This window comes from Marmota flaviventris, chromosome 5 (assembly GCF_047511675.1).
Source record: "Marmota flaviventris isolate mMarFla1 chromosome 5, mMarFla1.hap1, whole genome shotgun sequence".
Lineage (NCBI taxonomy): Eukaryota > Metazoa > Chordata > Mammalia > Rodentia > Sciuridae > Marmota > Marmota flaviventris.
This window is the reverse complement of record NC_092502.1, coordinates 50511793-50526467: the sequence shown is the minus strand read 5'-3', so window position 1 is coordinate 50526467 and position 14675 is coordinate 50511793. Positions and strand designations below refer to the sequence as shown.

The window sequence follows — 14675 nt, the reverse complement described above, 5'->3', positions numbered from 1 at the left end:
CTGCATTTCTAAGAGGGGGCTACTTACAAAGCCTCTTTATGTTCCACATTAGTGTTTTTTTTCTCTCTCTCTCTAAAGATAAGAATGATAAATCCAAGGGCTTCAAATGAAATGACACTCTCCATAATTACTGCTCCACAAAGGTGTAGTTAACTGCAGTTTTACGTTCAACACCTCTGAGTGTCCTAGCAGTAGCATGTCTGTCATTATTTCAGAATCATACAGCTGGATTCCAAAGCTACAAAATGTTTACTCTGAAAATATAATTATAGTGTTGCAGCTACCCATTGACCTAGAAAATGTCATGTGATTTTTGTGATAATGTCTAGTAATTGTCAGATTCTATGCACTTTACCAAATTATGCGATATGACATTTTAAAGAAATTTATTGCTCATAAATCATTTCCTCACTTAGAAAACATGGGCATTTTATCAATTTAGTCTTTTGCTATAATTCTGAGTGTACATTTTAGAAAAATTTGCTACCAACAGAGAATTAGGAGAAAGAAACCAAATCTTCAGTATAATTATAAGACTAAGCATTAGATTATCACATGTAGTCCATGGAGGGGGGGAAATCAGGTAAGGAGTGATTCATGAGTTGATTATAACATTCCTAGTGCAATTATATGCAGAACTACTCAGATTTTTCTTCACACAGCACCCAGAAAGATCTATAATTAGGATCTACAGATAAAAGGTCTTATATAGTTTCAGAGACTGTGTAGCTGCTGTTTAGTCAAGCTAAAAGCAATTACAGATCTGTCCAAAGTAGGTGGTATAAAATACTGTGACTTATTCCTGTATTTATTAAATAATAATGATGCATAATATATATAAAATAAGATTTTTAAGTTAATTAAATATCTTCTACAAAAAATTCATTTTTTCCCAAAATATTATTAAATTAATAAGGGGAAGTATGAACATTATATCATATTAGAAGTGTAGGAATTTTTTTCTTTTTAGATACCTTTGCATTGTATTTTGTAAAGATATTTTCATATTAGGCCTTAAGTATGATGTAAAAATATTGGTTTTATTTCTTTTTATAACTTTTTATAAATATTGGTATATAGATAAGAACTTTGGTCAATTTTTTTTTATCTTCATTAGAGATACAATAACCCCCCAAAATAGAAAAAATCATGTCTAAACTAAAGAGTCAAAATTTTTTCTTATTCTAACTTAAATAATGAGTGCCATGCTTGTTCAAATACATTTTATTTTTATACTATGAATGGATTTTATCATAAGCAGTGTATTGCCATTTTACATTTCCTAGGATCGTTACTATCAAAAGAGAATGGATGCTATCTCTGTGTTACATACCATTATAGATAAAAGTGTTCAAAAGCATATCATTAAAAAGTAGCTGCTCTTATGTTTTTTTCTGTTTTGGTTTCTTATGAGGAAAGATATCATGTTTTATGATGATTTGAAGGAAAATGTAGAGTGCTTGTACTTCAAAATTTAAATTTTGAAAGCATGTTGGCTGATAACAAAGACTATACTGCCATCTATGACATTTTAATTATAGTTTCCAAGGAAAATATAATGATGCTATATATGTTATTATCCATATTTCACAAGTGTATGTATACTTAAAATATAATCAAGCTTCAGTGAATGTTGCAAAATTATCAGTTGGTCAAAAAGACAAAATAGTATAATATAATCCTTAGATTAATGAAATAATGAAATAATCTGAGTACAAAAGTCTCAATATTTTTGTAATCTAATATTTAACATTGATTATAAATAAATAAAATTTACCAAGGAGTAAAACCAACAATTGTAACATGTTGGGGTTAAGATTCAACTCAAATTTTAGGCCAATAGTTAGTTATAAATGTGTTGAATTAAAAATGGGTGAAATTTTGGTATAGAACACCAACCCAAAAGAGAAATATGATCTTTCTTGGGGAAGCTTTGTCTACACTTTGAGGAAGAGAGATGGAATTGAATCTCTGAGGTTTTTTTCTAGCATATGACACAATGTCCTTCTTCAATCAGCTTGGAATGATTCAACTTATTTAACTTGCTGTATTGCAAGCAAATTATCTACTCTGCTGATGACTAGTGATTGCAAGATAGGTCTACTTTGAGATCCAGCTTGGTTTCCAGAACTCAACAAGGGTCAAGATTTTCTCAGACAATATGGTGGTTTGTAACTGACTGAAGTCATTGTAACTGACTGAAGAAGGAAGATGAACTAAAAAAAGAAAAGTTTATGTCTTCTATGACTGTTCATAATCTTCAAAGGTTTAGCACTTGACACAAATATGAAGGATAGTAATTGTTTAAACCAAGAAGCACAATGAAATCCTGAGTTATCTCAAGACTGAATGCATCCAGTAAAAAGTTAGCATATTATTTTGGTATGCAGCAAGTTAACCATTTATAGCCTGTGTCATACATTTTAAATGTATTGATCATACAGTTACTATATTTTAGATTTAGCTTTTCTTGATTATTTTTCTTAGGAGTTAAAACTATTTAAAACACTGTGTTATTCTGCTTGCATTATCTTTATGTCCAAGACATGAAGATAAAACAATAGGCTGAGCAAAACCTTAACATTCTGTATTTAACTCATTTGATTATGTATTGGGAAAGCCTGTTTTATTTTCATATTCTATCCAAAATACATTATCATCTTTTAATAGAAAGTTGTTAAAACAGTATTCCAAATTACCATGACATAGATGAGAAAAAACAACAAAGAAAGGATTACTGACTCCCTCTCTGTAACAGCAAAAGTTATTTAAAATCAAAAGTCATATATTCAAAAGGATCAGCTTACCCAATATTCAGCTTACACAATGAACAAATTTCCACCAATAACAATTCTCTCTACTCTGGACCAGTTTATTTTCAGGCATTATTCTTCACCATGACTCTAAGGGAAATAAACTCATTCTACCTCTGGGACAAAACATCTTATCAGTGCAAATCAACGCTATTGGGAATCAAACTTGGCTCTTGGGTAGGCAAGTCAAATAAGACTGAAGAAAAAGGACCTTTATTTGGCAATAGAAGCAAAAGATGCTATGGAAGAGCAAAGAGACATCTTTCAACTGTGAAGAAAAATAGCTTCAGGCCAATGCTGAACACAACCTGTTAACAGAAACATCTATATTTTTCCTTTGAGTGTCCTGTGGGAATGTGGGTTCTTTCAGGGAGGCAGAGAACTTGCTGGTGCAGGAGGCAAAACATTCCACAACTGCAATGACTTCCAGTGTACCCTGGAAGAATGCTGAGTGTGACAAGAGTTTATAAGGCCTGGCAACATGCAGGGAGATCAACAGGCAGCTCCTGAAATACTATGATGGAAGTGGACAATATGAAAATGTGTAGATGCGTTTATGACATGGGTTATATGTAATTTAGAAAACTCTGACATACACTCACTGAGATCTTCTCCAAACTCTGTTAGAGTTGCCACCCACTATGATGAATATTAACATAGGATTAAATGAACCAATACTTCATTTTAATTCTGAGGAACACTTGGTTTTGTCATTATTTACTATTATTTATTGATATTCATTTCCACAGACCAAAATATTTTATTACATATATAGCTGAACATTTAATTAGTAATTGTATAGCATAGAAAATAAACTTTTGGTATTATCCTCAGCATTTAATAATGCAAAACTAGTGACAAACATCTTTAGAAAAATTAACAAAATAGTCCTTCTGTATTAAAATTTCTTATTAAAAAGCATTAGATCAAAGTTAAGAGTGTGACATGTTTTAATGCATAGATGAGTTAGGCAGGAATAAAATGGATCACACTGTGGGTTTATTAATAAATCAAAATATTTGAAATCACATCTCTCATTATAAATCAAAATATTTGAAATCTGAAGGTCACAGTTTGTCATAGGTCAAGTGCAAAAACAATGCATTCAAAGGTTTCATTGTTCTGCAGTTTTTGATGATGTGCATTTAAAATAATGTGAACTCAGGACATAAGCAATGCACTGAATACTTACCAGGTGGTTTTTATGCCACTTTGTTGAATGCAGGATTAGTTTATTTGGGCTTTTTATTGCTTGAGTAGAAAGTGCTCATTACTTATTATTTTATGCTTATAATATAGAAAATAAAAATAAAACCAAAAAGTTTTTTAAATGGCATACATCACACTGTTGTAGTGGTTGATTTCCTCAAGATGGTCTTCTGTGGTTTTGGTGCAGTGGGAGGAGGCACAGTTGCAGGTCTGAGAGGGGGGAAGCTGTTACTGTGGCTTATTCCCAGTCCCCCATTTTCTAGGGGGAAAGGAGGAAGATGGGGTGGAGGAGGGAGGGGAGGGCCTTGGAGAGGAATCTTTCCTGGTGGGTGTATAGGTTCACTGTGTAAGTGGATCTCCCTGTTTTTTATGTTATACCGGGTATCACAGTCAGGACAATAGCCATGGTACTGCACTTTTTCATTGAACCGTACTCGTTCCCGAGGCCCTGCCTGGGGACACCTGTCTTTTTCAGGTCTGTGCATCAGAGGCGGCACTGGAGCCTTGTCCAAGTTACTATTGGGTATGCAGCAGATATCTCCATTTGGAATTTTCTTGGGTCCACCTGGTAAGCCTCCATTCCGTAGAAGGGTGCCATTGGTCTTGACAGGATTGCCAGTTGGCACCACCCTTTGAGGGTCTTCATACTTCACAGGTGTCAACCGTGGAGGAGGTGGTGGAGGGTTTGGCTTTCTCAGGACTGTGAGGATAGCAGATGGGTGCGCTGGAGGTTTAATAAGTGGTGCGTTAGCCTGCACTTTGATCTTCTCTATGCTGGAGGCCGTGGTGCCGCTGGAGCTACTATTCAGTGTGTCTGTTTTGGAGCTGTCTGTCATCTCATCCTCCAGCTGTAGGTCAGAGGTCAGGGTATCAATCTGGTCAACCACCTGGTAGAAAGGACAAGGTAATTGTGTTGAAGAATGATTCAAAACAGAATATGCTAGAAACTTCTTTTTTTTTTTTTTTGGTCTAGCTATCATCTGCTATGGGAGCATTGACTGATATTGAACTGTGAATTCCACTGCTGCTTCAAATTTTCAGTCAATAAATTTACAGAGCAGCTAAATCCCACAAAGTGCTAACTGCTTGATAGCACAATTTCAAATGCCTAGAATGTAATACACTATTTATGTGCACATTCTATTCCTGGCTCTGATACACCCACCAAAGAGAATTCTGATGTAAAAATGTATCTTCTTTGTAAGAGAATATGACTTCTCTCCTGCTTAGCACATAGAAAGCTAGAGGAGAAGATTGTTTCAATGCAGAAAGTAAGAAAAAGCCAAATAATGTGCAAAATTTCAATCATGGTTTTGCTTCTGAAAACATGATTGGCCCTTGTTAGGCAGTGCTGAGTTGGCTCGAGCACATCGCCTGCTCTCACTCCTAAAAATCCTCCCATCTTCAACCCTAATAAATTCCCTTCTTTTCTGTTCTCAAATCTCTCAGTCTTCTTTTTGACCACTATTGTTGCCAGTCTGCTTCCTGCCACAGGGTGTTTACACATATGAATATTTCTTCTTGAAATGCTCTGGCCTCTCTTCTACATCAAATTAACTCTTTCAAATATTAAGAGTTTTAGTTCAGGAGGCATTCATGAATGACTTCCCAATCCAACTGCAATTATAGGTCAAGCTAATATGTTCAATATCCCCAAGCAATCTTATTTGTTTCATTGAACACTTTCACATCATTTTAATGACATGTTGAGCAGTAGTGTGAATACTGAAATAATGTTTCCCACATAGCCCCTAATCTCAGTGAGAGAAGGGCCCTTGATTGGTTTTGCTGTTATATTCTGATGACCTGATATAGTGACTGATACTTATTAGGGGGACAGGAAATATTTGTTAGGTAAATACCTTGAGGATCCTTTCTGCAGTTCAAGTGTGGGCATAAGGATTTTCTTTGTTGTTTGACTTTTAGAGTTGTCATTATTTTTAAACTTACACAATTCTTCCAGAAGACATATTCTGTAAAAAAATTTAGCCATAAATGATGGCACAAATGGTGGTACACTGGATCATTCTAAACTCGATATGTAAAGATTGGAGTGGGAAGGTATAGCTAACAAATCTGAGGTAATGGAACTGTCATGGCTCATGGGCACTGGGTACCAGTTCACTTGGAGTTGTATCTACCCCAGGTTTTTAATTGTATTAAATATTTGTGGCAAAAGAGAGGAAACCCATCTACTGTGAGGGAAGTGAAGCCAATTTTCAGAGCTGATAAAATACTGATGATGTGATAGGCCATGCCTCTTTAATTTCTGCACTGTCATTTCCCAAGTGTCTATTAAATGCCAAGAGAAGAAAACACACACACACACACACACACACACACACACACACACACAAACAGTGCTGTCATGTAGCAGGACATCTAGTAGAAGGGCTGACCTTAACTGGATCCTCAAACAAATAAAAGCACAATTTCCCCAAGTGCTTGAAAGCATATGCAGCATTAAAGATGAGAACAGGACCCCACAAGAGAGGTGGGTAAAGTCCTCCTGGAAGGTGAACTGCAGCTAACTGGCAGGAGCATGGTGGCTCAAGCAGGAAAGAGTCTGATCAAATCCCCATGAGGAAGAGGGTGCCTGAGTGAGAGCTATTTAAAGAGGCTCTAGGATGAGGGGAACCATAAAATAGGATGATACAGAGGGACCCTGAGAGTCCTTGTAGTGCTGTGAAAATGTTCCCACTTAGTTTAAAAAGAGTTCCAGAAGTTAGAGAACCAGTGTTCAGACAGACAATGAGTTTGTTCATGGGAACCTTAATTGATATATATGCATACATGCATGTAAATATACATAAAGCTAATGTGTACTCTAGTTAAATTATACACAATTTCAAATAGGAAAATGTATGCAAACTGTCACCTGAGACATACAGAGTTCAACTACAGAACACTGAAAAATAATGATAAAAATTTTGCATCAAAAAGGAATCTAAATATTCAAATAATTACAGAGTAACAAAAATTAGGCAAACAGGAGATGTTTACAAAAATAATAGACACCTCAAGACAACTTAAAAATACATTTCATACTGAATGACAGCTATTGGAATTTTATATAGTTTAACTTTTATGCAAAAATGAGAGAAATAGACCTTTTCAGATAATAAAGATTAAGAGATTATGCTGCTTACAGCTCAGTATTGAAAGTAACAAAAACAAAACAACATTCAATGAAAATACAGCTTGGTATTGAAAGTAACAACAACAACAACAAAATTCAATGAAAAGTTAAAAAAAAACAAAAGGGACTGGAATAGAAGCAGCACAGATGAACACAGAAATTGGTCAATAAGTCAAAACATACATCAATTATAAAACAATAATACATTAATGACTAATTTACAGCAGGATTCAAAAAACATAAAAATTAAAATACTTGGGAAAATAACATGTCTAATTGATGAACAATAAAAGTCCAAGCATATTAAGGTCTCATTGTATCCTTTCAAGTGTGGGAGAAAAAAAAATTACTATTTCATTTTTATTGAACTTAGAGCATATTAAGTCAAGAATGCATTTGTAAACTTTTAGGGTAACTATTGAAATGATAGACTTAAAATTATAACTTCTACCGCTGGAGTTGTGGCTCACTGGTAGAGTACTTGCCTAACATGTACAAGGCCCTTGGTTCAATCCTCAGTACCACATAAAAATAAATGAATAAAATAAAGGTAGTGTATCCAACTACAACTATAAAAAATGCATTAAAAATTATAACTTCTAAAATAAAAAAGGAATAAAAAATGGGTATAGAGGGGCGGGGCTGGGGCCCAGTTGCAGAGCGCTTACCTGGCAAGTATGAGGCACTGAGTTCGATCCTCAGCACTGCATATAAATAAATAAAAAATAAAGGTACATGAACAACTAAAAAATATTTAAAAAAATAGGTATAGAAGCTCCAATAAATCTTTCAAAGGAAGAAAATAAGAAAACTAACAAATGAGGAATAAAAAAGCATGGTAAAAAAAATCACTACACATAAGAATATAAATAATTTCAACATATTTGTCATCGTAACAAATACAAATAAAGTAAGTTATTTTAAAAAGTAATTTCTATTTAAAAAAAAGACTGAATATAAAGTGAAAGAAATAAGATATCAGGCAAAAAAAATGGAATATTGATGCCAAGGATTGAACCTAGGGTGCTTTACCACTGAACCACATCCCCATCCCTTTTTCATATTTTGTTAAGAGATACAGTCTAGCTGAGTTATTTAGGGCCTCACTAAGTTGCTGAAGCTGGCTATGAACTTGACATCTTCCTGCCTCAGCCTCCAGAGCCACCGGGATTATAGGCACATACCATTGTACCTGGCACAGCCTAAGCCTTAGGAGAGAAAAATATAGTATCAACACCAATTTAGGTGAGTAAGGGAATGATACAAAACTGAAAGTTCACGTTCATATAAGAACACATAGATACACACAAGAAATTGGGAAAAAGTTATGAACAACTAACTCACATAAAATGAGCACCGTATTTCCAAAGGACATAGGATATATTTGATCTCACTAGTACTAGAGAAAACATAAACTGAATGAAAATGAGAAAGCATTCAAATAGGTAAAAATCAATAAAGTGAGCTCTTGTGAATCACCAGGGATATATCTCAAAAACCTGATACTGAATAGTTTTAAAAGCTTGGCAGAAGATATGTGCCATTCCACTCCTAACAACTAAGAGAGCTTCAATGTATATTTTTCTTTAAATATTTGTCTGTATTACTCTAAACATATTGATAGTTTTCTAAAAATCCTATTTATATAATTAAAAATATACAGTATAGAATTCCATTACCTAGAAATAATACCAAAAAAAAAAAAAAATACCTTTTCAATTTCAGTGAAGCATTCTGTAGCATCTCCTCATCAACAATTCTCCAATACAAAATTTCAATTACAAGATTAATGGAGGAGAAGGAGGAATTTGAGTTCAACTGAAATCATTACAAGAAAATACATTAATTTTTCTAAGATCTTTAAGATCGATCTTTGGAAACAACCCCATTTTAAATAGGTGTAGTGTTAGTTGTAAATAAATGAAAAAGTGAAATGGATGGGAGCCAAAGGAATTCCTACCAAGAGTAAGATAATTTTAAAAGCACAATCCCCCACCACCACATGCACACTATTTGATCATGCTCAGTAACTGCCCTCAAATGCTGGCTGACAGAACTTTGTTCAACGGAGGTACAACATACAGGGTAACAACTGACAGACCCTGTCAGTTTCTTCCCTATGGGGGAATGAATATCAGTTTGACAGAATAGACTCAAAGTAGTGGAGTTAATAGTGAGGATATTCCATCATTAAGACAGCTGAGCCAATTTATCCAGAGCTCATGTTCATAACTCACACATTTTATTTTCACTTTTGACATTAAATCAAAATTTTAAAAATATGTATCTACCTCAATGATCTACTGACACAATTAAAATAAATAGTTCTTCATCATATAGCATACAACTTTGTGTTCTGTTGATAGATTATAGTAGATGTTAAATACGGCATGTGAATTAAAATATTTGGATAAGTCCTATAATTATCTTGCTAATGGTCACATTATATTGAATTGCATCCATGTTAGAAAAAAACTTAATAAATGAAAACATTTGAATTATACCTCAATTTGGTTAACTCTGTTTTGACATTTATTTATGGAAATGAATTTATTTATGTAAAAGGACTTTAAAAAGCACAGTAACTCTTGCACTTTCCAACCGTTAAGAAGGCTCAACCACAGGTATGGAAGAATTGCTCAGATAATTAATACAAATGCTTATTTCCAAAGGGATGGCTAGGCTTGCCTTGGAATACTAGAGCCTCCTCTGGATTTCTAGAGGAATCACTAGTTCCCTGATGTCATTGTTAATCAGTGATGAGTCCAATCAGCTACTGGGAGAGTTTTGTACTTTTCCTAAGTTCTCTTTATTACCTAGCCAAAATAAACATGTTTCTCTTTGCAATCTGAAACAGCAAATAACATAATTATATAATTTTGTTAGTTAGCTTTCATCATCATGACCAAAATACCTGATAAGAACAACTTAGAGGAAGAAAAGTTTATTTTGAGCTCACAGTTTCAGAGGTTCAGTTCACAATTGACCAATTCCATTGCTCTGGGTCTGAGGTGAGGCAGAACCTAGAAGGGTGTGATGGAGGAAAACTCTTCAGCTCATAAAGCATGAGAGAGAGAGAGAGAGAGACACCAGGGATAAGAAAGATAAAATCCCCAAGGCCATACCCAAGTGATCTACTTTCTCCAGACAAACCCTACCTGCCTATATTTACCATCCAGAAATCCATACCAATTATTGATCTATCAAATGTATTAATCCATTGATGAGGTTACAGCTCTCATAATCTACTCATTTCACTTCTATACATTCCTGCATTGTCTAACACATGAATGGAATATTAAATATCCAAACCACAATAGTAACAATACTTGCATTATCTATCTTACTCTTAGTTATTCTCCTTATCCTTTATATGTTTGGAAGAGGGTATGATGCAGATAATGGAAGTAATCCAAGGTAAATTAGGCAATATTCTAAATAGTCAGAGACTCAAGCTCTAACTTTCCACTATGCTAGACTTATGATATTATCTCTGTTTTTATGTCTAAATGCCTGTGTTTGTTGTTGTTGTTGTTGCTGCTGTTGTTGTTCTTTTTAGTTATACATGTCAGTAGAGTCTGTTTTTACATATTTATACAAACATGAAGAATATCTTATTCTAATTAGAATCCCAGTCTTGTGGATGTCCATGATGTCAAGATCACTCTGGTGTATGTAGAAAAGTTATACGAGATTGATTCCATTGTCTTTCTTATGCCCATTCCCCTCTCTTACCTTCATTCCCCTCTGTCTAATCCAGTGAAATTCTATTCCACACCCCCAAAACCTCTATCCCTGCTTGTTGTATATTAGAATCCATGTATCATTAGACCTTTGTTTTGGGGGGGGGGGACTGGCTTATAAAATGCACTTATGCATTTCAAAAAGTGAAGTATGAAAAGGGAAGGGGAAGGAAAGCTTACTCCTTTTTCATGACATATCTCAGGAGCAATGTATTCCTTTGCCCACATCTCACCAACCCAAATTAAATCACTTAGAAGGAAGGGATCTGAGAAACAGAGACTTTTATCTGGATTTCAGCAGGCTGGGTAAAAAGCTATCATTCTATAAAAGGATAAAGAAAGGATATTCCAAAGGAATGAGCAACTTCTGAAAGACTAAAACAGCAGCAACAAAACACACACTCTTTCACACACACACACACACACACACACACACACACATCTAATCACCCTTATTGGGAATTCTATTTAAAGAGTATGTACTTACTTAAAATTTTTACTGAAAATATTTTTTCAACTTTTGATTTGACAGAGGATAAAGTACATTTTTATGAGTCAATATGTTGCTTTCTTTTAAAATATACATATAAATAGGAATTTATACCCTGCTTTCTGGAATTGAACTAGATTAATAAATAAATAAACAACAATCATTATTCATAGGTAAGCTTGATTAAAAAATAGTTAAAAACATATTTTGCTAAAATCAAGCTAAAACTATAATACAATTTGTTTTAATTTTGATATTCAATAGGATTCAATAAATACTCTTAGTCTAAAATTGTGTAAAACACTGAAGATTTTAAAAAATAAAGTTTCTAGCTTAATAGAGTTGGATCACATATATTTAATTACTTTCTCCTGAATCATCACTTTAAATATGTATAAAAAACTAAAATACAGTAATAACCTCAGAAAACTCTTACAGAGTAGGGTATAAATTAACCAGATATTTTTCTAAATATGTGGATAGATTAATTTAAAAGGTGTGAAAAGCACTGATGAAGTCCTAGAAGGATTCCAAGTTTGAAAGTGGGATACGTGGTCAGGGACACATAACCCAAAAGTTAAGAGTGGGCATTGGGCATTGCTCAAGAGAATAGGCTGTGTCCAACAGTCCCACATTTTCATGTGCAGTGACACTGATGTCAAGAAATAACTCATATCTTAAAGAAAAACTGAGATACTTGCTGCACAAAAGCTGAACATGTCTTTGGATAAGAAGGCAGCTCTGTATATGGCTTATAAAAAATAAGAATAAAAACATTCTTCATTGATTTTCCAATGAGTTTGATGAGAATGGGTGAGAGATGCCAGCTTATTTTCTCGCTGATCCCTAGCATCTTGCACACCCATCTGATATATTTTTAGACCCTCCAATCAGCATCTTTCCTGGCCCCATACATAAAGAGTGACTCTTAAACACCTATATAGTATGAACTATAGCTGAGGATCCTGTGCTATCTGAGGGTAAGCAAGAATACAAAATTGAAAGGCCAAATGAGTGACCAAATCAACATTGAAAGACAAGCCTGACATTATTAGTGAACTAAAGAGAACTCTTTAGTAAATCTAGTCAACATATTTAGAGAGGTTGAAGAACATTTTACAGGTATAAAAAAGTACACACTGTTAAATTTATAAAAGCAGGCAGAAAATTTTAAAAAAATGGAATATAAAATGTTAAATTAAGAGAAAAGATTACTAGGGAGGCTCAAAAAAATAAAATTTAAGAAATATTCTCAACCATAAGGTAAAAATATTTTAGAAAGTAAAAATACAAGAGAAAAATTAAAAGCAAAAAAAAAAAAAAGCCACCACCACCACCAACAACAACAACAACAAAAAAAACCATCACCACTACCAATAACAAACCAACAAAAACCATGTAGCTTAATAACTGATTAAGGAGTTCCAGAAATAGAAAAAGAGAGAAAATGTGAGATAACAATAATCAAAGAAATAATTTTTAAAATCTCCAGTTGAGAATAGAAATATAGAAAAGGAATTTCAGGTGGAAATGGCTAAATGTTTATCAGAATAAGTGAAAAAGAATAAAATTCCAAGCACTTACCAAACAGACATAAAGCACCCAGAAAAAAATAGAAGTGAAATGATAACCACAGTTTCTTCAGGGAAAATGGATGATAAAAGGCCTTTTACCCATATCTTCAAAAGATTTTAGTCAAAATACTTTCAACCCAAATTCTACACCTGGCTAAATTGACACTGCACTGCAAAAGCAAGGTGATATTTTTACATATTCAAAACAAAAACAGTTTACCTCTCTTGTATCAATTCATTAAAAGTTCCTTAAGTAGATGTTCTTATATAGTAAAAATGGAATCTGAGAAATAAGGGATACATAGGATCTAAAAAGTAGAAGTGTGAAAATAAACTAAGAAATCTATCCTGGTCCTAATAAGCAATTATTTTAAACTAAAATAAAAAATAAGACTTCAAGGATAATTAATAATGGATTACATTCAATAGATTCTATAACTAAAAAGTTATCATCCCTTGGTGTCAAGGTGAAAAAAACCACTGCACTGTGGTCAATTTTATGTAAGAGAATTCAATTGCATCTTGAATTCCCTTTTGAAAGGCTGGTTCAAGTTTAGATATATAAGTTTAAATTTTCTTCTCTATGGGCTTAAAAACATTGTTTATTTAACTTTTACTTCAAACATGGTGGTTACTGACTTTGTCCTCCATATTAAGCAAAAAGTCAAACAAAACAAAAAATGAAAACCCCAATGCTATATTTTCCATAAAGTTGAGTAAAATGACAATTTTAGAGGTTTTTTGAAAAAGTGCTTCAGCATACGGGGCAGAGTTTTTAATAAAGCAACAAAGAATTCTCCTCCTGGAAGAGGCCTACATATAGGATGATAAATTAGGTGGATTTTTCTTTCCTTCAGACTTTAAGAACTTGATTTGGAGATAAGAATGCATGTGCGTATATTATTAGTCTGATAATAGCTAAAATTATGGCACCTTAAAAAAGCAAAGAAACAAGGGTCTTCCTCATGCAAACTCATAATCCCATATGGCATGATTTGTGCAGTGTTAAGGGATATATGCAAGTACAAGAGAGCAGGGAGAGAGGTGATTTTTTTCTTTCCAAGCAGGTCAGTTGGTAGTATTGTTCAGAAAGAGTTTAAAAACTAGATGACATCTGATAAATGTCTTGAATGATAAAATAAAATTTGGAGGAAGAGACATTTTTTAGCAGAAGCAATAGCAGGTATAGTGGTATGGAATTATTGACTATAATATTTTATATGTTAAAAAGTAGGGGATGGCATATCAATAAGAGACAAACTGTAAAGATAGATAAGGATCAGTTTGCAAGGGTGTTTGGTAGGCTATTTTCTGGAGTTTATTACTGGTTGCAGTTTTAAAAGATCAGTCTCCCAACGATTCAGATTTTTGCCTCCTTGGAAAGAATGCAGGAAGTTAGTATTTTGACAGAGTAGACATATGCAGATGTTTTAATGGGTTTGTTTTAAGTCTAATTATTTTCTAGCCTAGCATGGATAGTATATAGAAAGCACAGGTCTAAATATAAAATGCAATTCTAGATATGTTTTGTCCAAAAACATCAATAAACCCTAACAACCTTGAAAAACTATACAAGTTTCAACAGTTTATGTTGTTTTTAACACTAAGTGATCTAAAAAATTTGGCTCTAAATTTGCAAAACCAAGATGTTTAAGTGTTTTTTTTTAAAGACCCATAATATAAAAACCAAAGTACTTGGTTTCATTT

General features: G+C 33.6%; 1 protein-coding gene across 1 annotated transcript in view; it reads right to left on the bottom strand.

The window, feature by feature from the left end:
- Window positions 1-3790: 3790 nt before the first annotated feature.
- Prr16 (proline rich 16) overlaps window positions 3791-14675 on the bottom strand; it is a 160197-nt gene continuing 149312 nt past the window's right edge. The window contains exon 2 of the mRNA XM_027941170.2: window positions 3791-4909. Within this exon, the coding sequence (XP_027796971.1) occupies window positions 4154-4909 (756 nt within the window). The 3' untranslated portion in view covers window positions 3791-4153. The remainder of the gene's footprint in view (window positions 4910-14675) is intronic.